Source organism: Pyrus communis, chromosome 14 (genome assembly GCF_963583255.1).
Source record: "Pyrus communis chromosome 14, drPyrComm1.1, whole genome shotgun sequence".
In the NCBI taxonomy this organism is placed as follows: domain Eukaryota; kingdom Viridiplantae; phylum Streptophyta; class Magnoliopsida; order Rosales; family Rosaceae; genus Pyrus; species Pyrus communis.
The window spans coordinates 8437714-8462572 of NC_084816.1; the positions used below are offsets into that span (position 1 = coordinate 8437714).

General features: G+C 37.0%; 2 protein-coding genes and 1 long non-coding RNA gene across 3 annotated transcripts; all 3 read right to left on the bottom strand.

Moving 5' to 3' along the window:
- Window positions 1-2000: 2000 nt before the first annotated feature.
- Window positions 2001-6446, bottom strand: LOC137715987 (exosome complex component RRP41-like). Its single transcript, XM_068455373.1, has 7 exons — window positions 6197-6446; window positions 5547-5625; window positions 5304-5406; window positions 5088-5208; window positions 3713-3801; window positions 2728-2877; window positions 2001-2345 (listed from the first exon to the last, which is right to left on the bottom strand). Exons 1-7 carry the CDS (start codon window positions 6336-6338, stop codon window positions 2253-2255), a joined length of 777 nt encoding a protein of 258 aa, XP_068311474.1. The 5' UTR covers window positions 6339-6446; the 3' UTR covers window positions 2001-2252.
- Window positions 6447-13194: 6748 nt separating this feature from the next.
- Window positions 13195-13852, bottom strand: LOC137715930 (uncharacterized). Its single transcript, XR_011065612.1, has 2 exons — window positions 13613-13852; window positions 13195-13379 (listed from the first exon to the last, which is right to left on the bottom strand). It is a non-coding gene; the product is annotated as an uncharacterized lncRNA (long non-coding RNA).
- A 1635-nt stretch (window positions 13853-15487) lies between these two features.
- LOC137715929 (receptor-like serine/threonine-protein kinase NCRK) lies at window positions 15488-20587 on the bottom strand. The gene is made up of 11 exons (XM_068455294.1): window positions 20469-20587; window positions 20163-20353; window positions 19443-19522; window positions 19168-19284; window positions 18594-18704; window positions 17871-18140; window positions 17467-17702; window positions 17069-17365; window positions 16641-16877; window positions 16229-16456; window positions 15488-16074 (listed from the first exon to the last, which is right to left on the bottom strand). Exons 3-11 carry the CDS (start codon window positions 19510-19512, stop codon window positions 15808-15810), a joined length of 1833 nt encoding a protein of 610 aa, XP_068311395.1. The 5' UTR covers window positions 19513-19522; window positions 20163-20353; window positions 20469-20587; the 3' UTR covers window positions 15488-15807.
- Between the last annotated feature and the right edge of the window lie 4272 nt (window positions 20588-24859).

Below are 24859 nucleotides of genomic sequence, written 5' to 3' on the forward strand. Positions count from 1 at the left end.
CCTGCAAAGTTGTGTACCATATGTACAACGGACCTTCGCCCCAAAAGCAGGAACGCCAAGTCGAAGTTTAAGATAAATGATCTTGGGAGAACTCTACATTACCTCGACCTGAATTTTCGAGCTAGTTCTAATGGTATTCTGGACTACCACTCGAACTAGACCCAAATGGTGTTACGTCTAAGTATACCCTGATCGTCTGTATACTAGATACAAATGAGACCTTTACGAATGATATAGAGCACAAGGTTCCATATTGGAACGTGAGGCAGCCATATCTAAGCACCATAGGCGTTTGTTGTACTTAGCTCAAATGCACTAGATCATACATCTTATGTGCTGATAATCTTTTGGCATAAAGCAGCGTTACGCCTAACACGCCACCACCAAATTTGGTGTTAAAGAAGTTTTTCCGTTACTACGGTTTTGGGCTTATCTATCCCTATGCATCTCAGCATCTCAGAATATATCATACCCCCTTGGTCTTCGGAATGATGCCTACCTTATGGGATTCCATGAATCAGACCATCTGTCAGACCACACAAGGTACGTTCCCGAATGGTTATGTCTTTACCATTAAGGATCACCGCAATATCTTGGAGGTCAACCAGATAGACCTTTTGTTGTGAAACCCTTTGAATTGTTCCAAACTCACTGTATCTCATCACGTGACAGATATAGTCGAGAACTGTTGTTGAACATATTCAAAATCCTAGCGATTTCATCCATTGTTAAGTCCCAACAATGATCCATGAATACAACGCCATATATATCAACCAAATTATGATACATCCAACAAGTCAACACCAAGCATATTGTGTCTACATCAGCATGAACATCAGAAGATTGAAGTTGAGCAGTCCAATCCCAAACAACATTGCCGACATCTACACGGAGTCACTGCTGAAGTCTACCCTTCTAGAAACTTGTCCAAGGAATTGGTATGCGTAACTTTCTCATTTGCGATGCTTGTAGTTTCATTTGGAAGTTTTGTCAAACTCAAGAGGACTGTCCAGAAGTATACTCACTTGATCTTAATGTACTCTTTTTCCCTACGATTAGGAGTATTTTTCCCATTGGGTTTTTGCTACCTAACTAGGTTTTAACGAGGCACCCATCATGGGATGGTCATACCCTTGTGAGCTCTTCTACTTGCCTCCAGAAGACGTATAGTTTTGACTTAATGCAACTTCTCACTTTTTTCTTTAGCCTATGGGTTTTTCTCCTACCTTGGGTTTTACCATAGTGAGGTTGTGAGTTTTTACCACCCATGCATTCTTCCGTTCGTTTTGAGACTCACATTCGTTACTTGTGCCGACTAGACGAGACAAGTTCATCCACTACTTTTACATTTGCCTGAAGATCTGATGCGTCATCTACTTAAGTATTTGCACACTCAAGGGGGAGTGTTGTGACATGTTTATATCAATATGTGATTGTGTAAAACCTAAATAGAGATATAATAGGAATCCTTTAGGATCTAGAAGATCTTTACTAATAGACTTTGTATTACTTGAAGAGCAAGTTTCTCTCCTCCTTATTACTATAAATAAAAGCATAAGGACTGGAGAATTAATAGACAATTCCTCAAGCCTATTCTCCACTCTCTCTTTCTCTCTTTGCCGCACCTCTCTAGTAAATATATGCCACAACACCTCACAAATCTTTTTTTTTTTAATCAAAAAACATTTAAGACAACTTTTTGCACTATTAAGAACATTTTTTATATCATAAGGACAAAAAAAAAAACAAAAAATGAGTCACATGTCATGAGGGGTTTGAATACAAAAAAAAAAAAATGTCCTTAATAATAAGGAACGATATCCTTAATGATAAAGAACGTACAGTCTAGTGATATTCTTCACTTGTAAGTAAGAAATCTTAAGTTCAATTCTCGCTAAAAGCGAATTTGAATCACATTATTGCAAGACTATTGTAAGACTTAGCCGCCCACTCCCCCACCCACTCAGTGTAGATAATATTGTTTATTTTAAAAAAAACACAAAAAAAATTTTGAGGGGCTAATTTGTATTAATTTACTAAAAATTTAAGGCTAATTTGGAGGGGAAAGATACAATTAAGGGTCAAATCTTTCTCCTCTATAATTACTCAAAACTTGTTCCTTACAACTTGCAAGAAAAACTAACGATTACAATTAGACAAAATTATCATATTCCTCCATGGTAGAATAACGTCCTTGCAAGCCTCCATTCTTCCAAGGTTGAGTTACCGATTACATCCTTCCACGTATGCCCTCATGATTCTTCCAAGGTAGAATTACTCCCTTTCAAGCATGCCCTCATGATCTCCGCAAGCTTTGCGCACGCATCCAGGCAAATTTGCATTCCCTACTTGCAGAAACTATGTTAGCATCTCATAAGCCACATCCATCTTTGTCAAACCGTATCAGAGATTTCTCACCCCTCAGATTGACGTATCGAAATGACCTTCCTACGGATTTTAGTGCATTCCAAGGATATTAGTGAATTAAGTCTCAAGGAGTTGCATGAAACCACGCTACAAGACCAATTTTGACAAGTATATCCACCTATTTGACTTATCAATCCCATATGTAGTGTGCAACAACCAACCAAACAAGATCTCAAAGATGACCTTGCATGCATACTTACTGTTACTATTTACCATTCTCCCGTGTAGAAATAATGATCAGAAATTCTTTGATCAAACAACATATGATACAGGAAAGAATAAATCAGCTATCAGTCGTACCTCGTTAAGTTTTGGGGTTGACCATTCCCCAGTGATAGTTAGTTGAGTGACCTCATAGCGAGAAGGCATACAAGTCAGCATTAAGCTTCCATCTTGGTAGCTTTCCTCTTCCAAAATAGGATCAATGACAAGGTTCTTTCCGAGACAAGACTGGACACCACAAATAGAACACAAGTGAACGAAAAAATTGAAGAATTAAAACAACTTTGATATGAAAGTCACTACGACGCCCAAAATCATTTGTAAATCTAAGGACAAACCTATTGAACTTCCATATATTTGTGCTAAATGACAGATGATAGCACAATTGTACTATTTACAGCCTCTGTGGCAAAAACATTTTAGTGGCAAACTATTTTTCTTACACGCATAAGTGTAAGAGGAATCAGTTTAGCAGAGTTTAAACCATGCAGTACCACAAAGAAGAAAAACCTTCCAAGAAACCAAGAAATTAATGTTAAATAAGGCAACGGTATATACTGACCAGCAATTTAGTACGTTAGATATCTAACAAAGTGACAGATCTCATATGTTCACAAACATGTGCACATGGACGCACATGAAATGCCAATTCGATATTTAAGCAGAAAGTGCCATAAATATATAAATCATAAGAACTCTTCTCCAAAATAAATACTTAAAGCACTATACCATGTGAAAATAAAGAACAGGAGAAAACATAGCAGTAATCTTGCTATTTAGTGGACTAGCCAAAAGAACAGAATAAATACAAAAGGATGATCAAGGATCAGATTTGTGTTCCCTACTGTGCCATGTGCTCAAGTTTTACGAGTCTCAATTCTTGCATATTCTCTAATCTGTACGGGGCAATTTGTGCATGAATATGATGTTTGCACAATAGTAAAAGAAAAAAAATGTAAAAGATACGTTGAACAAGGTAAGAGGTTCAGAATCAAAATCTTTGATTTAAACTTGATTATGAAGAAAATGTAGAGAAGGCCACATGTCTGGGCTAGATGCATACCACAGAAACTGAAGCAACAAGGTCATACATCATTATCCCGGCATCTGCTAGGGCAAGGCTAGCACATGATATGATTACAGGAAAATCACCTGCAACCAACGTGAAAAAGCTTATAACCATGCCACAAATGAAGACACAGTCAAATGATCAGAGGCAGAGATGCACCGGTGATACTACAACATAAAAATCATCATTATTTCTCGATTTTAATCCCAAATGACTGCCAGAGATGGACAGATAATACTACAACATACAAACAATGTATTAAAAGCGTGAGGCGTGGGCGAGGCGTCCGAGGGATAGCCCGGCCTAGGCGTGAGGCGTGAGGCGTGAGGCGAAGCCTTATGAGACCTTAAATAATAGGGGACAGGTGAGAAAAACAGAGGAAACAGGTGAGAAAAACAGAGCAAACAAGGACTCTTGGGGTTTTAAAAATAAAAGTAAAACAGACTTGGCCAAAACGAAGTCGTTTTGGGCCAAGTCATTTAAAAAAAATTAAAGACTTGGCCAAAACGACGTCGTTTTGGACCAAGTCTTTAAAAAAAAAACGAAAAAATTCCTTCTTCTTCTTCGCGGTTGTCTTCCTCGTGAAGACGCCGCACACCTGCAACCCTAAACCCAGATGGCAGAGCCTGAAAACAAAGCATTCTACTTCGATTTTGGGTCGCAGATGGATCTAGGAACGCCCACCAACCGCCTTTAGGCGCGCCTCAGCCGCCTAGTCTCGCCTCGACCACGCCTCGGCAAGTTTTCGCCCACTCCCACTGGGCAGAGGCGTTATCACTCCCGCCCCGCCTCCAAAGCCGTCTGGGCACGCCTCGGGGCGCGTCTTTTAAAACATTGCATAGAAATCATCGTTATTTCTCAAATTTCATCCCAAATGACTTCTCTATTACTATAATTGCTTATGATCAACCATACATCTTTATCAACATAATTACGTTATCAAACTCATGCAAGCACAAAGAAAGCTCTGCAACTTATTACATGTCAGCTTCTGAGCTAGGTAAGAGGTAATTGTCAAGCAATTAATTTTTTTTCCCAAGAAAAATCCATAGAGTGCCAAAGATCCACAAGTCATGGACAGCACCTTTATATTTACGTGTCTTATCAGATTCTTGTATGTTGAAGAAATTCTAAGTGAAAAATAGTACACACATTCAGAAGTTTACAAGTTATACATTGACATATACATAAACGTTGAACACAAACATATACATTCAGCAGGAGTATAATCTTATTCGTTCGACGTAAAATTCTCTTCTCTGTCATTTTTGTTCCTCGTTCCTTTTCAACATATTATTTTTTCCTCAGCCTAAACATACAATGGCAGAAAGAACATGAGTTTATATGTTAAAAACCAATGAAAACTTACTGCCCCCAGATTCCAACACCAATGCAAAAACATCCACAGTAGTCTTGGGGAAAGTTTCCAATATTATTGCACCCTCTAAAGCTTTATGAAGCATAGAAGAAAATTCTTTGTGGTCCGACCCCTAAAAAATTTGGTGTTCAAATATTAGTAACAATTGTTTTAAAAAGAGTGGTTAAAAAAGAGGATCAGAAGAAACATTAACACAAAGTCATATACCTGTCCACGAACTGGGGTAGCAAAAGTTGTATAGCTGACATCGCAATTTAAGCGTCCTATATCACTGTACATCATTGCCTTCTTACTCTCTCTTGGCCCAAATCTAAACCAACCAAGACAAATAAAATATCAAACTCGGTTCATCATCTTTGCATTTTGAATCACATGGTGTTGCGCTTGCTCGAATGAATAAAAAAAAGTATAAACATTGAACCTATGAACTTCTAAATCAGATATACTCACACAGAAACAATGACCTTGGTATTTCCAAACTCTGCATAAGCTGATCCTGAAGCACAATTTACAGCACCAGTCTTGAAAACTGTAAATTACCAACAACTTGTTAGAGCAGTACTACTTCTCTTTCTCTCCTAACCCACATGATTTGGGCAGACTACACATGTGCTTGTTGTAGTTTCAGCAAATCAAACACACATCGTTCCCACATTACATCAAATTCAAACATGTCGAAAAATTTCGTCTTTCAAGGTAGCCAACATACATTTGTACATCCACATTCAGTTAAAGAACCGAAGATTTTTCTGAACCCCGTAAAAGGATTAACGCAAATGGATATCACAGACAATCAATACAACAGAGTAACAAAATCCCAACTAAATCGAGCAGTCCAAAGAAAGACAACTTTTTACAGATTGATTCAACTTAAACCAAACTAAAACACAGTTCTTTACATACATTACGCTATACAAACAAATATCAAAATCCCACTTGAACTGATTAACCAATTCAATAACTCCATATTTGGACATGCAAAAGCAATAAAACAACAACAACCCACAACAGAAAATCCATGAAAATCATCCACAAAAATAAGAACAAGTGTAAAGGAATGAAATTTATGCGAAAAAATGGGAAAATAGAAAAGGTCTTACAGGCAGGTCGGCATTGGTGGAATTCACGGCCGTCGGAGCGGACCCAATCGACGTCGTCGTTTCCAAAAATTAGAGATTTGGTCTTCTGGGTCGTCGGAGACGGCGCGTAAGTGCTTGGGGTTGCTCCACCTTTCCCGGCCATTCGCGGCGGCAGTCGAAACTCCCTGTCCTTCTCTTCTGTTCCCGTGCGTTACTGTGTGTTCGCTGCTACTTCGAGCCTTTTCGTTTCTCCTTCTTCTCCTTAAACGGTGGGTTCTGGCTAGCCGCGTTGGGTTAATCAGTGGGCCGGACTTTGCCGTTGTTTTTTTTCTTTCCTTTGGGCTTTTATTAACGACCCGTTAGAGGAATTCTATGTTCACCGAGCATCTTCAATAATACTAGTTAAATTTATTTGTTGTAGCTATCCAAGTGATTCAAATATTAATTTCGTTAGCCATCACTTTCAACCATATTAACTAAATCTTGAAGCTCACAAACAATGCAATTTTATAGTTTATAATGTTTATCCAAAATTTAACTTTCTCTCTTCTACTAACAAAAGCGAGCCAGTTACTATTTATAAAGATAAGATAGCTAGTCATTTAGCTAGCATGTCGGAGTTTTATTTTTTGCAATTTTTATATTAAAGTAGTCAAAAGGCCTCATCTGGCTAGGTTATTGAGATCCTTTAAACGGATAGGATCCTCTCCGGATCCTTCTCTCAGGATCCTCTGGATGCATCAATCTCGTCCGTTCAACCACAAATCGGACGATCAAAAGACAATCACCCATGTGCTGACAGCAACAGAAGCTGCGATGGCAGCAGTGGCCTCGGATCCTCCGCCTCAAGACAGTGGTCTGGTTGAGATGGGGGCGGATGTTGGAGACGACGACGACCCATGATTGTAGCAACGGGCTGGAAAAAGGCGCGGTAGAATTGGCTAGAAAAAAAAGAAAGAAAGAAAAGAAGAATGTGTTGGGGAGGAGACGGAGGATTCGGACAAAAAGAATCCGGAGAGGATCCAATCCCCCTCTAAACACTAATTGATTAGGTACGTTAGGACCAAGTGAAATATAATTTTTAAAGAAAAATACCAAGCCCAACTAATTTCTTTGGATCAAGTCGTACTTTGTAACCCAAGACATAAGAATTGTATATTTTTCATGTTTGCCCTCATTGCAGAAGACCCAGACCCACCTAGCTCATTCGATAAAAGGTCTTCAGAAAATTTTACTAATAAAATATACGAATAAAATTTAGGAAATCTAATAAAAAAAACTTGAAAACTTTAATTTTTAATGATAAGTACAAAATAAAAGGTAAAGTGAATGTGTAAAAATATGATTTTTCGTTAAATTGAATAGTACCAAGAGTTTTTCATAAAGTTCCCATAAAATTTGGCTACAATACGAATAATGACTATTGGAAGATTGATCCATGACCTCCCAAGTGAAATAATGTCAATTTACCAACTCAACTTCATTGATTTCTTAGCACATGATATGTATTATAAAATATATATATATGATCATTGTCGAGAATGATGGATGTCGTCAAGTCACTGTTCAATAGTGACATCAAAATAATAGGGGCGAGTTTGTTGCATCGGACTATCTCGGACTGGACTAGCTTCAAAGACTAAGCTGGACTGCCTTCGACTAGACTAAACTAGACTAACTTAGTGAAGCGTTTGGTGAAATGTCGGACTAAGAGTAAAATAATGATAAAATTAATAAAAAATAAAAAAATTAAAAAAAATTAAAAAAACCCATGATATGTAGCAAAATATTCTTATCCAATGAAAGTGAACCCCAGCATCGAAAGTTTCTGCACAATTAACCAAATTCCAAAAAAATCAAAACTAAATGAAATCCTTCAATTTGTTATCCCAGAAAAAGCAGAACTATTGAATCATTCAATTTGATCAACCACTCCAAATTGCTCAAAAGCTCTAATATCCCAGAAAAATCAAATCCTTCAATTTGGTATTTCAAAGACAACTCGCAAATCCAACCCTCCCTTCACAAATCAAACGCAACCCAATTCACAAAATCATTTTCTTGATATATGAGAGTTCATCTCCTTCATAAGTCCTCTGTTTATTTTATGCTCAAGTAGTTACTTGAAGATTTGTAGCCGAATAACTCTTCAATTAACAATAACAAATTCCTTCTCGACCTTCCATCAAATATTTTGAAACCCTCCGTAGTTGTAATCGTTTGAGAGAGAACGCAAAGTACCCAACCCAGAACCCTTTATCATGTTCACAATTCAGAAACACAATTAGGAATTCCAATCGAAAGGAAAATCGAATCCCAAAAAAAACGATTCGAGAACCCAGAAAAATCGATTAAAAAACCCAGAAAAAATCGATTCGAAAACCCAGAAAAGGGGAAAATAGCTGCAAATCGAGTCTTGCAGACTTGGACTTTTAGATTCATTTGAATCGTTTTTGTCAAACCCAGTCTTGCAGACTTGGAGATCTTTTGGACAGATGAGAATGAGGTAGGGAGAAAGACAGTGGGAGGTCAAGTTCTCAGGCATGGGGTGAGGCAAAGTGAAGGGAAGTGGTGAAATGGGACTAGCAATCCCCTCCATTTTCAGGGGCTCTCGCTAAGCCCAGCTAACAAAGGATTTAGTCGGCACGAGTCCGACTTAATCCCACTAAACTCAATCCCAGCTTGCACCAAACACAGAATAATAATCCTACCCAAGTAGTCTAGTCCAGTGAAACTTAAGGCCTCATTTGGCAGCTCGGACTGTACTGACTATTTCTGTCGGATAGGATAAATAGCCACTGGATAGTACTGACTAAATTAGTCGGACGTTTGGTGCAGTATTGGACTAATGACTGTATTATTTATACTGTGTTTGGTACTGAACCAAATAAGAAAAGGGAGGTTACATCATTTGATATAATCTCAATTAGTTCAGTGTAAGTTACATCATTGATAGAAGGCAAGTCATTAGCTGCCAACACAATCTGCATAATAAGAGGCAATCATGTGAAAATGCTCAGCAAGGCAACTCATTCACAAAGCATTCATAATAAATTTCATGCCTATTGTTATTTGGCAGGAAGAAACAAGTTCGAAAAATACATGCTAAAGAACCAGATGCATTGAACATAAGAACAAGATTTGGGGTTTCTACATAAGAACCAGATGCATTGAACATAAGAACAAGATTAGACAGTAAACCTATGTCCCACACTGGAGTAATTCTCTTCCAAATGGTAAAATACCTAAAATAATACCAGAAATATTTACTATAACTTATCAAATCCCACCCTCCATACGAACCCACTCATCGATACACCAACCAAAATTAAAATCCCAGATTGAATATTTTCAATGGTAATAAACCAACAGGCTCCTCTTCGAAACTCAGATCCGAATTGCTATCCTCATCCTCGTCGGAGCCCGACTTCCTTCCTCGTCAAAACCCAGATCGGAAGAATTCAAATCATCGTCTTCCTCCTTCAACCCATGGAAGGTTTTGTTGTCACTTGTTAGAGATTGAAGGCAAATGGATGAGGTGGGAGGTGCGTGTGCATGTGTAAGGAGGAGGGAGGAACAGAGAGAAAAGAAGAAGGTGAAGATGAACTTGGGATCCAGACAAGAGAGTGCATGCGATGTAGGAGAGTGGAAGGAGAGTGCTGCGAGAAAATGAGAGGGACGAAGAAGCGATAGAGAGGGACGGAGTAAGCGAGGAAAGCCATTATACCCGACTAAATTATCCGAGGGTTTTGGTTGGGATAAACAAGCGAGCAGGAGATGTATAAAATAAGTGGGCCCGAATTAAGTAATCCGATGTTTATTTAATACGAAACTCACCAAACATCCGTTTCGTACTATTAATACTATCCAGTGGTCTTATACGACGTGTCAAACGAGGCCTAAGGTGGCCAAACAAACATGACCTAGCAGTACATGTAATCTTTGTCACTGGATCATTTTGTTTTTTTGGTGTCCCTGTGGTTTTTAGCTTTGTTAGTCCTGTATGGGTTCTCTGTTGTAATCTAGCTTGGCCCTGGTGTAATTCCAGTTTTCCAAAAAAAAAAAAAAAATTGCTGGAAAGTTGAGCAGTCGGCCACATGTCGCTAGAGAAATGGGTGTGATATCCACACAACTCATTTTACTTTTCACACACTTTTTTATTTTTCGACCGTCAGATTGGATGAATTGAAAAATATCAATGGACAGAAATTAGCAAGGAGTGTGTGAAAAGTAAAATGAGGTGTGTGGATAGCACAAAGAAATTAGTGAAATTGTGTGGCAATCATGTAATTATCTTAAAATTTAGTTGTATTCATAAAATGATTTTGGTTTACTTTTTCATTGGTGCCTAAACTAAAAGTATTTCCCTAAGTGTTTTTTTGTAGATTTGGTATTTAAACAAAAAAAAAAAAAAAAAAAAAATCCCCTCCGTTTCTTTCCTTTTTTTCTTGTTTATTTTTTTCCTTTTCAATTTTAACCAAATTAATTTAAATGATACAACCCCATTGATCTATTTTTAGGCATCAACAGATACATTGTTAGCGTTTAACATTAACACTAATATAACTCAGGATATATGAGTAAGGGAGGGAAACAAACCTCTTTCTTTTTCTTATTTCTTTGTATAAAACTTGGTTCTTAATCCTTCTCTAATGCATTTGGCCTAAAACCTAAAGTTTGGCACCTAATTGTCAAACAATTGTTTTATCTTCGAAAAACAAATTCTGTAGATTTTTTTTGTTTAGGTCACCTTAGAGCTTGTTTGGATGTGCTTTTAAATGACTAAAAGCGCTTTTGGTGAAAATGTTGTTAGAACCAACCCTCATTAAAAATACAAGTAAATCCTCAAAAAGCACTTGAGGTGCTTTCTGCAAGAAGCACTTGAAGTGCTTTATGCAAGAAGCACTTTAAGTGCTTTTGGAACCTAAAAATATTTTCTCTAAAAGCGCTTTTAGCCATTTTTAAAAGTACATTCAAACGAGCTCTTAATCTATTTTTACGAATATTTTAACCTAAGCAAATTCAAATTTCGAGAAAGTACGAAAAGTTAGCTCAGTATTTGAATAAATTTCTTGTGACTTATTTTTGGTTAGAATCTTGTGAAATTCAAATTCATGAGTAGTTTGTATAGGAAATGTTTTTATTGTGGACTCAGTGTCATCCACATTTTACTTTGTTTTTATATATCTTGCTATTGTGAAATGTAAATGATAGAAGCTTTAAACAAATTGATTTCACTATTGTGTAACACAGCATATCCAAAAAGGGTGGCCAAATGTGATTAAATTCACTTTCTTCTGTTCTAGCTAACCACATTTGGTTAGCCACCCTACTAAGTTTGACTTATGTGCATATACTTTGCTGGATGAGTATTTTTTGGCGATTTGAGTATAAAAATTACTTCAATTTTGGTCAAGCTAGATTATCAAAGTAATGTGACTCAATTAAGATATTGGAGAAAACTATATTTTTTTCAATAATCTACAATGAAAATATCAAGCTCCATTAGCTTCAACTCTGACGTGTAGTGGATAATATGTGACAGCCATTTGTAAATGCTTTGCAATCACTAAACAACATATCAATCTCAAATTGTGGATTGTCCAAGTTTGTGTTTTCATTAAAATCTTGGCACGTCTCCTAATCATTCTCACTATCATTGTGCCTAGGGTCACTGAATCTTCCATCTCACCACCATTGTCTACCTCGCAAACAATTTCTTCTTCGCCCTTACCATTGGTTTAATTTTCTTGTACAAGTCCAACCCACTATTCTCTAAACAACAAATTCCTTGAATTGTAGATCATCGTCATGCATGGCATAATCACTTTCTACAAACTCCAAATGACTACAATCATCTTGCTTTGATTCTTCAAATGAGTTATAAATGATAGATTGCTCACCACATAGTCTAGCACTCTTCATTGTACCCATACTAGATGATGTTCCCACATCCACAGGTTCTCCAAAATTATCCTTTTCGTCAGCTCTTGTAATCTCAAGTTCATCATTCACATACGGGTCTTGTGCATTCACATTACCTTCTCGCTCATCGGCAATATCTTCATTAACATAATCAGTTTCACCAAATGTAACTTCATTACCAATGTCAACTTTAACACCATCATTATCTCCCAACTTAGTTGGATGAACAATAGAAACTTCTTCTTTAGTTTGGTATACGTGGAGGTGTTCTAAGAACATATCTATGTCCCTTGCAAAAAGAATGAAGTCACACTTACAAACCACGTCGAATTCTTCCTTCAGTAAAGTTAAAGCCATGTTGACACCCTCCCCTGAAAAGCTTGCAATAATAATCATATTCTCACTGTGACCCAATTCCAATACTACTGCATCAATTTTTTTTTTTTTTTTTAATCACCATCATACCGCTATCACAATAGTCAAAGAGGTTCACGTTTCCATTGACATGGTAGGTTCCAAACATTAAAACACCATATTACATTCTAATTGTGAAATGTGCTGGATCAGCTAAAAACCAACATAAAAATGATCACAGATGTTCTCTTGAATATCAAACACACAAAAGACAACATTTTTTTCAACTAATATTACCTAGTATACTTACCACTACACCCACACATACACTACCAACAACATTCACTTCCTCAAACTCCATGACTATCTTTTATTTATTGGAAATTGCCTGCCACACGCAGCACTAACAAACAAATTGAAACAAAATAAAAAATAAAAATTGCGCTAAACCACTTTATATTTAACATCAACCTGAAAGATAAACATTTCTACTCTGTAAATATAGGGTGGCGCTGCATTGGTATTTATACAGACTATTGATACAATACTAATTCATATATGACTTAGGTTATACAGCAGTAGTAACAAGGAATCTAAAACAGCAGGATTTCGAGTCACTCTAGGATTACAAGGAATCCAAAGAATATTGATGCAATACATATTGTATCCTCTCTTCGCCACCCAATCTTCAAAGAGTGAAATAAAAATATTAATAAATATGCATGTAAACATAAATTAAAAATCAAATTAACCAAATTGAAATAGTTAGATCAAATGAAGATTTGAGTCCACCAATTCATACACAAAACAATTCATACACTAGGCTCATAAGAAAATGTAGCACTATGGTGGTGGAGGAGGCCCAGGCTCAAACAGTGGAGGGCAACAACATTTAAATATACCGCAGCAGCACAGAATCCACAAACTACATAATCAAAACCAAATTTCAAAATTTAAATTTAAATTTTAAAAAAATGCAGTAGAATTGTATATTTGCAGAAATTCTCCAACGCGGATAAATTAATCTTGCCGGATGTGACTGGTTGTATTGGGCTGGCAGCTGGCTTATCCTCAAATCCGGCTAGATTTATCCCGCATTAGAGAAATCTCCCATTGTACATGATGTATACCAAAAATATTGAGGTGAAAAGAACTTACCATAAATCCAAGCATCCTGCTTGGTGATAGGGAGGAGGAGCGGGGGCTAACAGCGGCGTGGTTGGCTGTGGTGGCGGTGGATCCATCTCTGGCACTGATATTGGCAGGTGATGAGGAACAAAGTCCAAAGAAAAACTTTATATGTAAGTGATCCAACAAACCATGCTATCTATCCCCAAGTCATAGTCTTCCAACTACCATTCAAAGAAGTTCAAAGTCTTTGCATAATGTTTGCTCAACTAACAGCACTTTGGAAGTTTTGTGTACAAAAATGGATGTGCATCTTCTGAACTACTACTCCTGCCTAATGGCTCAACTACGGAACCACGAAAATTCGGAGTATAAAGTACCACTGAGTACAAATCGAACGGTTAAAAGACTTGGGAGTATATTAGGAAATCCCAACGAAACTAACTCCATTTTCTGAAGATATGTATGATAAAGTATGAAACAGTCAAGTTTCAATACTGGATCCCTTACCATAAGTGGACGAATATTCATTGACAATTGGGATCATTAAACCATCTTGTCTAGGTTAGAATCTTCTATGTTTTTCCGAGGAAATTGACACAATTTATCACAGTCAGTAAGTTGTTATAAAGATATATTTCATTTTTTGTGGTAGAGGCCCACAAGTGAGTGATTGCTAATCATTGAGCACGATAAATTTACCACATTCGATAGTCATAATAAAGATATTTGATTTCTTAGAATAATCGCTCATGTTGATGTCTCTTGACGCAACTTAATTATAGAAGGAAATTTAAACGATAACTTTAGATTAGAAAATTGGAATATACTAGAAAGTATGAGAAAAATCTCGAAGTTTATGATTGAATAATATGAATGATAACAACCCTAGGTTCCCAACACCACATAAATATGGTTATATGCCCTACAACAAGGCTCTGCTAGGATATTCTAATGAGATGCAAAATACAAAAATAAAATAATTATGAATAAGCGAAGAATATTTTTCAAGTTGTTCTTTAATCTATTTTCTGTTCTACATCATTCCTAACAAATTAAATGAAATGAGTAATTTATAGTTAGCATTTTGAGCTGTTACTTTGACCAGATTGCTACAATTATGTGCAACCGCATGCGGCATGGAAAAATGTCTAGTGACCATGTGAGAGCAGTTATAGGCTTGACTTTTTTAATTACAAGATGATATATATTCTACACTAAATTTACGAAATTAAGAATTCGAACATAGGTACAAACAAATAAACTATCTTGATCAACTGGTCTACCCTGTTTGCATATGCGAGCTGTTATCCCAAACATTCCATGTTGTTCTTTTTTTGCGGTTCTTCAGGATAAATGGGATTATACGAAAATATGAAATAGAACCATTTTGCTGGTCCCCGGGTGGTGGATATAGGTGTAAAGTTTGGCTGCTTCAATCGGTTTGCAGGTTATTTCGTGGTAATTTTGAGTTTTGGCTCTGCTATAATGTTGTTTGTTTGTGGTTTAGCCTTGTTTATCATTTGATACTTTTGAAGATCTGTATATTCTATGAACTAGGGATCAGTTGTTATTTTGTGGTGCTAAATTGGCGATGTGTGTGGTTCGTTGCCTCTGGGTTTCAAGCTTCTGCGGTTAGCCATCCCTCACTTAGGCTTCTTAGGTTTTCTCCACTAGCCACTTTTGAGCCTCTATTGGTTGGGCCACTTAGAAGGGTATTTATTTTTGAGTTGAAACCCCGTATGCATTTATGTTATTCATCGTTTTTGTACTTGATGCAGAAAGAAACTATTACTCATGCTTTATTGCATCAGTTGCTTTCCTTTTGCATGCTAGTTCTTTTTAGGGCTCGTTGTAAGTTGTTTTATGTTCAAACTTTGTTTAATAATGAATTACTCCTTTGACTCAAAAAAATAAAAAAAAGGGGGGAACCAATATGCTTATCTTTTTGCATTTACTGAGTTACAAGCAGCATACCATCCTTTTCATCTCCTAACATATTTGAATTTCTATAACTTCTGTACAACCACCAAACAACATACACAGCCTATGATTTTCTTCAAAGAAAAAAGTATAGAAAAAAAAAAAAAAAAAAAATCTTCAGAAACCCGCTTGCTTCCTCATGATTTCTTCGAGCAACCGGCCGCAAACAAGTATCTGAACCAAGCTTAAAATCTGGTTTCCATCCTTTTCCGTATGCTTTACCCAAGTCAAGTTTTCTCCTGTCATGGGGGCTTATCACTTGTTACACGAAAAGACTCAAACCTGGGCTCAGTTAAATCCACCGTCTCATCATCGTTGGTACGACAACTCCTGGCATTTGAAGCCAAGAGGATCAATCTCTCCATATAGTTATCTGAAACAGAATCTGTATCTCTTTCAGCACAGAGATTACGGTCAATGTCTAGTGGCAGTGAACAACGAACTGAACTTTTATTGGATTTCGCTTGCCTTGGCTCCTCAGCATCTTTATGGCCATCCATGCCTATGTGCTGTGCAGAAGAATACTCAGGTCAAGACTTTATACGCATTGCTCAAATCGTACATTATGAGGACATGACTCCACAGGACATATGAAAAGTTAAAAATGACATAAACGACAGAGGTGCAGAAGAGCAATGTAACATTTCAGCGTACAAGAATTACCTCAAAAAGGTTTGCAGAAAAGTTTTTCCTTTTAGATCTCTCTGGTGAAATAGTCGAAAGGATTTGAACAACCTCACTCATGTTTGGTCTAGCATCAGGATCCAACAGTAGGCATTCTTTTGCCAAGTAAGCCATTATCTGCATCTCTTCTTCCGGGAAGTTTCCATCTAAATCTGGATCGGCCAACTCTGTGATTACTCGCCTACTATCCTGTAAACGAGGCGTAGCCTACAAAAAAGACAAAAATGTTCATATGCTAACATCAGTTTTTATTAACCCATAGATGTATTTCTGAACTAATTATTTATGATAAAGACTCGTAGTAATTAGCATCGTGGTAACAAAACGGAATTTCATGCAAAAAAATTGATGGACATACGTTCCTAGTAATAAAGTTTAGCATTTTCCTTACCCATATGACAAGGCTTTCTTCTCCCTTGTTGGTTGATTGATGGATGGGCTTCCGACCAGTGATAAGCTCAAGAAGAACCACGCCAAAACTGAAAACATCTGACTTAAGAGATGCTCTGCCAACAATTGCATACTCCGGTGCAAAATAACCAAAAGTCCCCTGCATTCTAGCTGGAGAGCTAGATGCACTAGGGAGACCATCAGCTTTCAAGCGTTTCGCCATACCAAGATCAGTTATCTGCACATATATAATAAATGTTTCAAAATATAAGATATGCATGCCAAATATCTGCGTCAAATTAGGTTTATCTTTCAGTTCCTAAAAGCAAAACAAACTGTGTTCGTAGCTAAACTGCCATCATAGTTATTTCCCTTGTTTCATTATAGAATCGAAGCTTTCAATCCATGCCTCAAATAATCACTTCTTACTTTTGCTTGCCAATTTTCATCCAGAAGAATGTTTGTGGATTTGACATCTCGATGCAGAATTCTTGGAGCAGCTGCTTCATGGAGATATTCCAAACCCCTTGCAGCTCCAATGGCAATTGAAACTCGAGTGACCCAATCCATGTTTTTCCCTTCATCCCCATCCAAACAATCTCTCAGGTTACCGTTATTCATGTACTCAAATACCAATAGCCTCTCGGCATTTTTTCCATGGGTTTCAAAGCAGTACCCAAGCAAAGGCACCACATGAAAATGATGAAGTCTTGCTAACATCTCAATCTGAGGAAAAAACAGATAAGTAAACTTATTTCTTCTGCCAAGAAACCAATACACGGGATGCTGAAGTATATCGAGAAATGTACAGAAAGATGAGGTACTACCTCTGTTAAAAAGACAGAGTCCATATCTGGCCCTTTCAGAGCTTTTAGACGCTTAACCGCCACAATCTCACCGTCTTTAAGCTGGCCACGATAGACATAGCTACTTCCGCCAAGTCCTATTAGATTGGAGTCTGAAAACTTATTGGTTGCATTTTCCAGTTCAACATATGAAAATTGAATAATTGCTCCAGGTGTAGCTCGGGGTTTGCTTCTAAACACGCAAGAGGTAAAGCACCCTGTGAATTGAAACAGAATAGTTATAGCAGTAGCTGTATGGAGAAAAATATACAAATAAAAGGCCCATGTTTAAAGGAGTACTAAGAAGTGAACAGGCCAAAAAGATGAGCAGGTATATAAATATTAAGAAAACAAACTCTGCTAAAACAGTCCATAGATTAAATTACCTGTGCCTTTACTGATGGGAGAATCCATATTAATTTTGGTCTCAAACAATGAGCTCTTATAGCTAATTAAGTTGGAAGCACTATTGCAACTTGTTTCCGTGTCCGACGAAAATATTGGCGGTTGAATAGAGCACTTGGCCCTTCGGCAGAAGTAGCATGCCACCGAGGAAATAAAAGCAAGAGTTGTGAGTATGACACATGCTAAAAGAATAATCACAACATCTTTGCTCGGAAGATGGTTTTTTGAAGGCTGTGCTGCATTGAGATATCCTGTTAACGAGCAATACAGAACAAGTCACAATTAACTGACATAGCAAAAATTCGGATGTATGTTAACAAGATTCTCTAAAGCATGTCCATGTGGAACAGATTATGGATGCGTCAATACATGTAAGTCAAAGATGGGATGTCGCAAAAAATGGGGTGTGCGTACAAAGGAATCGTGCAGTAAACCAAAATTCAAGGTCACAAAAAGCAATCAATTTAAAAATAGCATGAATTTTCGATATTTTTGGTAAAGAGCATCAGTTGACCAAGACCAATAAATGAATACATGATGCAGACTTCAGAACATGATAGATTTCCTGGTTCGATACAGTTTGTCCAACGTATAACTTAGTATTCTACCGCCTAGAAACAACTTATACTGAAAGGATTGTTAAAAGAAACGTTTGTGAGTGTGTGTGTGTGTGTGTGTATACGCGAGAGAGAGAGAGAGAGTACCATAAGTGCAGTTGCAGGCTGCAAAACAATTAGGATCATGACCGTCTGCTGCCACTTTAGGAAGCCCATTCGCAGCACATATGCATGTCCATGTAATATTACTTCCAGCATCTATATTAAGGCAAATTGAACCATTGTTATACACCATACATTACATGCAAAAAACCAGGTGTATAAAAGTATTCCAGTCACCAAAACAAAAGGATCTTTCTTAACCAACGCAATTAACTCCTAACATGCAAGGATTTAACCAAAGCATTTTTTGATATATAAAACTAACTTACAAAGACCTTCTACCGAAACATCGAGTGAAAAAATACAACGGTTACTCAAAGCCATTATTCTTTCAATTTGAACATATAAAGAATCTCCTATGTGCGCAGAAAAATCACAAAGTTCACTCAAGAACATATTTGACATAATATTCTGATATGTATTAACTGGAAACTGTTATAAACAGAACTAAATATAACGAGATGGCAGAAGGGACAAGTGTAAAATTCTATCGGCAATAATGTTGTATCAAAAGAAGTGTAAGCTATTGGTGATTGTACCATAAAGATCAGTGGCATACCCTGACTGCAATTACAGGATGCCGAACAGTAAGGTTCTAGAGTGTAGCTCAGGTTTCCTTGATATGAGCATCTACATGTCCAGTCTGTTGCGTTGGAAGTACTCAAAACCTCATCTGCTGCAATAAATTATCCAAAGAGGATTCACAGATATTGTTCAAATGATACTGAATTACAGATTTGAAGGCAAGGATGGTATGCCTTGGATTTACCATCATGCAATATCAATAACTTTTTGCATAAAAATGGAGCGATAAATGAGAAAATCAATACTAACCGCAAACACTTTGCTGAATCACGATCAAGGTTATGAGACAGGCAAGGGAAACTTTCACTTGGAACTTCATTTATTCTAACCTGAACAGTATGACGATATCTTATTGAAATTTGAATCCATTACGAAAATGAATACAACAGAACATATTGAAATTTGAATCCATTACGAAAATGAATACAACTGAAGTAAAATGAACAATTATGTAAGCATCCAGTAATATCGGTTTCCCTGAAAATGCTGCAAAATGCAAACAACAGCCTGACACCGATACAACAAACTGGAATGATAAAAAATTCAAGCCATTTACATTGCAGATAATGATTCCAAGAGATTAAAGGAAAAGGAAAAGAAAACTGAAATCCAATGTGATACTCTCATAAATCTGAAAGGCACATATAATCCGGAATCAAACAGTTGAAAGTTAGTCAAGCGTGTAGAAGTAAAATATGACATGCAGGTGTTGTTAAATTCATGGTTGGCCAACAAATTTATGGCAACCCCCACTTTGCTATGCACTCAAGCAAAATATGTAGTACAACATGAAGTTCGATTATGCGGTATTGTCAACACAAAATTTTGGCGAAAACGACTTCACAAAGTTATTGTTGACCCATGGTTAGGGATAGCCATACCCAGTCTCATAATTACACATAACTAAAAACATAAATGCAGAAATTACCATTAAAAAAAAAAAAACCACATTGCAGTACTCATTTATACCTGTAACTGCGGTAGAGTTGCATCAAATACGAAACACCAGGAAATTTGGAGATCAAGCAGAAATTGGCCCAACAAATGAGCGACTGCCCCCATCCATCATCAATGCATTTCTGCTTGTAGCAGTCCCCGTCCTATCTTAATTAAACTGCCTCCTCAAACAGTATACAAAAACTTAAAAAGGAACAAGGTTCCTGCAAACAAAATTATACTTTCTTTACAGTAACTCCATAAGACTTTAAAAGTGACATTGCTTCCAAACAGATAGAAGGTATAAAACTTTAAGAGAATTAAGGACAATCAGCACACCTGAGAAAGTAAAGAACCGCAGCAGAAACAGCAAATCAGTAACTCGACCTTGACTTGCAAAATACGAAATCAAAAGGAACAAGCATCGGGCTCAAATTACTAAAAATATCGCAACTCCCACCCACATTCTTTTACCTTCAGAGTTTAAACATGAGTACAAGTACACAAAGTGGAGCATAGCATTATAACAACGACCAGAAAGGTCTAATATACGCAATCTCTTCAAAGATGATGGGGTGACTCTAGAAAATGGACAATGCCGAAAGCACATTTGACACGAACAGCGGGGAAAGAGACAAATGGGGTTCATGAATTAATGGAATGGAGAAAAGGAAACTCAAAACAAACCCATCAACCACCTCTCTGAAAGCTGCTCTTTTGCAAACCAGAAAGAGACCCCTCAGCTGCACCTAAAATCTAATCCAACATTATCCATCGAAACCCCACAATCTGTTAAATTATAGCAAACGTGGCTCATTACTAAAATACCAACCGAACTCTCCAACCTTTTTCAAATGAGAAATATTCAGACACCCCAACGGCTAAATAACGGTTGTAGTTTATCGAAGACTTTTACTTAGCTTCGAAGACGGACAATCAGACATACATGTACAGATACTAGGTCCGTAAAGCGAACAAGGGTTGAGCTCACACTGGGTCCTACCAATCTGTCGGCTGTCGGAAGTGGGCCCAATATTGGGTCATTGTGGGCTCCATATTGGGTCGTAGTGGGCCCTGCGCATATAGACAGCGTGAATGGGTGGGGTTGATAAGTGGTGACATAATAAAACCACGGTTGAGAAAATACCAGACTATTCCAAAAGAGTAAAGACATGAACATTTTTGTCGAATTGTAGTCACCAACCGTGCCTATAATGAAAATTCAAAAATTTTGGATTTGGTTTGTTGGGAAATCTTCCATTGATATGTGAACAAAACTTCCTTTCCAAAATAAGAAATCTTTCTTCTTTTTGACAAAGTAATATTTATCGTTCCGTAGTTCTGATCAACTAACATATCCTAACTCTGCGAAATCAAAGTAGAATATGAGAGGGAACGTAGTGACGTGGCATTGTTCTTCATTAAAATTATTTAATAGGTTAGGTAGTAGTAACATACACTTAATTATTTCCTCCGAAAAAATATGTACTTAATTACTAAAACACCCAAGAGAATGCTCATAAATACATTTGAGGCCAATAACCAGCGTTAATTTTCTCGTCTTCTAGAAGCTGAAATGAGTCCACCAGATCCGTACAGAGAGAAAAAGAAAATCGAAAAGCAAAAAACGGCATGGCATGGAAATCGATTAACGTAGTGACAATTTGGATATATTTTTACCTTGACAAAAAGTGATTCTGAAATACTGTGGCTTCTGCGATTTCGAGGTGCCTCCGTTGGTGCTAGAGAAGCCGGAAAATCGCGTCTGAATAAGCGCTTTTGAGAAACCTATTCGGCTTTTTGACCTCAGGCATTTTGGATCTGGTAATCCAACGATAATATAGGAGAAATGGAGAGAGAGAGAGAGAGAGTCAGAGCGTCTCCATTTTTAATTGCGAGAAGAAGCTGCCGATGGAAGCTGCTGCTTCTTCAGCTGAAGATAGACAGTGAGAGTGTGAAAGTGAGAGGGTTCTCTGCAGAGAGGGGAGAAAGACACATAATAATTATTATGAGAGATAATGCACTTGAACCGAGGTGGCTCAGTCTTGCTTTCCGAGGTGGTCCCACTTCATTATATTTTAGTTTTACTTGTTACTTTTAAAGAATGTAATGTGGCACTTCGTGCATAGGAAAAATACAAATTGGCAAAGTCTTTTGTTTGTTTTTTTTTTTCCTTGAAAAAATAAAACGGTAAGTTACAATTATTTATTATTTTTAAGTTTAGAGAGATTATAGGAAATTTCATTCTCATAGTCAAATAGATTCATCAGCTTGGAACATCGAATTCAAGACCCTTCATATTTTTTTGTTTTATTGGTAGAGAGTTAAGAATAGACATAAAAATTGTAGAATCAAGAAATCGAATCACATCGTGACAAAATAACTGTAAAAAATCATGGAACCAAAACAAGTCGACTTAGGTTCAAGATGGACATGACAAAGGAAGAGCAAGTCACTTTGATCTAGATTTTGGAAGGTGTAGTGTTGCTAGCCGGATTGAGGAAACCATCATCGAGATTTTTGCAAGGTGTAGTGTTGCTAACCACAACGTCTTCTAAGCCATGGATTTCAAGAACATCCATAAAATGGAACTGCCATGAGAGATAATTGTTGCGATCTATGGGGGTGGTTATCATACGGGAGACATTGAAGGAGGTGGGGAGAGAGGCAGTCAGGGTGGCCATGAGAGAGGTGTGAGGTGGCTGCAGTGGGGATTAGATAGGGAACCGGATCCCTTCCGGATCCAAAAAATCTGAACCTAAGTATCAAATGATTTGGATCATTGAAATTTGATCCAACGGCTACAAACAGAAAATCCCTCTAAAAGTTATAATAATTGTAGTCGTTAGATCAAATTTCAATGACCTAGATAATTTGATCATTAGGCTTAGTTTATTTGGGTCCGGAGGGATACTGTTCCATTAGATAGGATTGTTAATGGGGGAAAAAGATCCTTGCTGGATTTTTTTCCTGGGAATCCGTAGGATTCCGTGATCATGACTATTCATAGTACATCGTGCAGTAAAAAATCATTTAAAATTTAAAATTAAATATAAATAGTCCCTAACGAAAATTGATCCCACGATGTACAATGAACGGTCATGATCACGAAATCCCTCGGATCCCCAGGAAAAGGATTCGGCTAGGATCCTTTTCCGTTAATGGCTCTGGGAAAAAGCTGATACCATACAAAAGCAATAAAAACAACAAATATAAGTGCTTCATGTATTTGTTGAATGGTCTTAATTTACGGTACATATTCATGCATCTACTGAATGGTCTAAATTTATGCTACTTTTTTCATCATATAGATGGTTTAATCATCTTATGAAGACTACTATAGTTAACACACGGGGCAAATGAAACACTCCCAACTCTTGCTATCTATCTAACTAAACACACCAATTATGAAGGTTGAAATTACTCGATGAAATTTGGGCGAAGGTAGTGTTCGGTGTTGCCAAAGAAGTCCAACCACGTGGATGGAGCAAGTGAAATGATGTTGCCATGGCTTCCACAATAAAGATTAGGAGGGTTTTGGAGGAGAAGTGGGTGGTGCCAACAGAAGAGACGAGGTTTTTGGAACGTGTTGGAGAAGACAAGGTTTTCGAAGCTAAAACCAGGCAGAAGCAAGCAGGAGGAGAAAGGCTAGAGAGAGATGCTAAAGAGGCTCTCTTAGAACTGTGACTTTGAACTCTGTCACCTCATGTTAGCACAATATTTTATAATGTTAGCGCGAAAATTGATATTAAATTGTGAGGTGGCATAAAGTCTATATAGAGTCCCACTTTGAAATAGTCCCTTTAGCATTTCTCAAGGCTAAAAGAGGGAAAGCGTTGGGATGAAATGGGATGTTTGGATATGCGGTTAACATTGTGTTTGTTTTCTTTGCCCCCTTAGCATAGATAATATCGTTTGTTCAAAAAAATAAAATAAAATAAAATAAAATAAAACATTATGCTTGACTGCATGATTGTAAAATTAAAGTTATAACAAGGGTTTTGTTCTCATTGGGCCACTTCATATGGTCAAGCATTATGCTTTGAACAAGCAATTTGTGATGTCATAAATCTATTGTTAAAACATGAAAATTCACATCTATAATCTCTATTAATTTTGAAATCCTTTTTGACAACCAAAAGAAGGTGAAAAAACTACTTAGTCTTCTATCACACAAAAAAAAATGATGGCCAATAATGTAATTTCACATGTCCAAATTTTACTGTTTTTTATTGAAGCCTTACCTACAGGTGATATTAAAATACATCCAATATTAAAATAAAAAAATAACCAAAAACTTAAACCTCCCACTCCCCCCATGTTTTCTCTCTCTCCCTTTCTCCTTCTCATTTTCTAAAAAAATATGTTCATACACACAAAGTGTGTAGGCAAATGCTAGTATTAATTAAGAAAATCCTCTGTATCAACAAATTGACAAGAGAGTAAAATAACTGGGGGCAGGCTCGAAAAACCAAAAAAGTTCAGATCGAATACCGAAACTAAAAAAACCAAATTGATTGAAAATTGAACCAAAACTAAAAAAATCAAACTAAATCGAAAGCTATTGATTCAATTTCAGTTTTGATGGTACAAAAATCAAATGAAACCAAATTGAATGAATATAAATTATTTATTTATTTATGTTGGGTATTCATTTTTCAAACTCGATTCCAAGTTATTTGTTAGAATAATTTCAATCTAAGGCTAGGGAAACCTAACTTTAAGCCCAA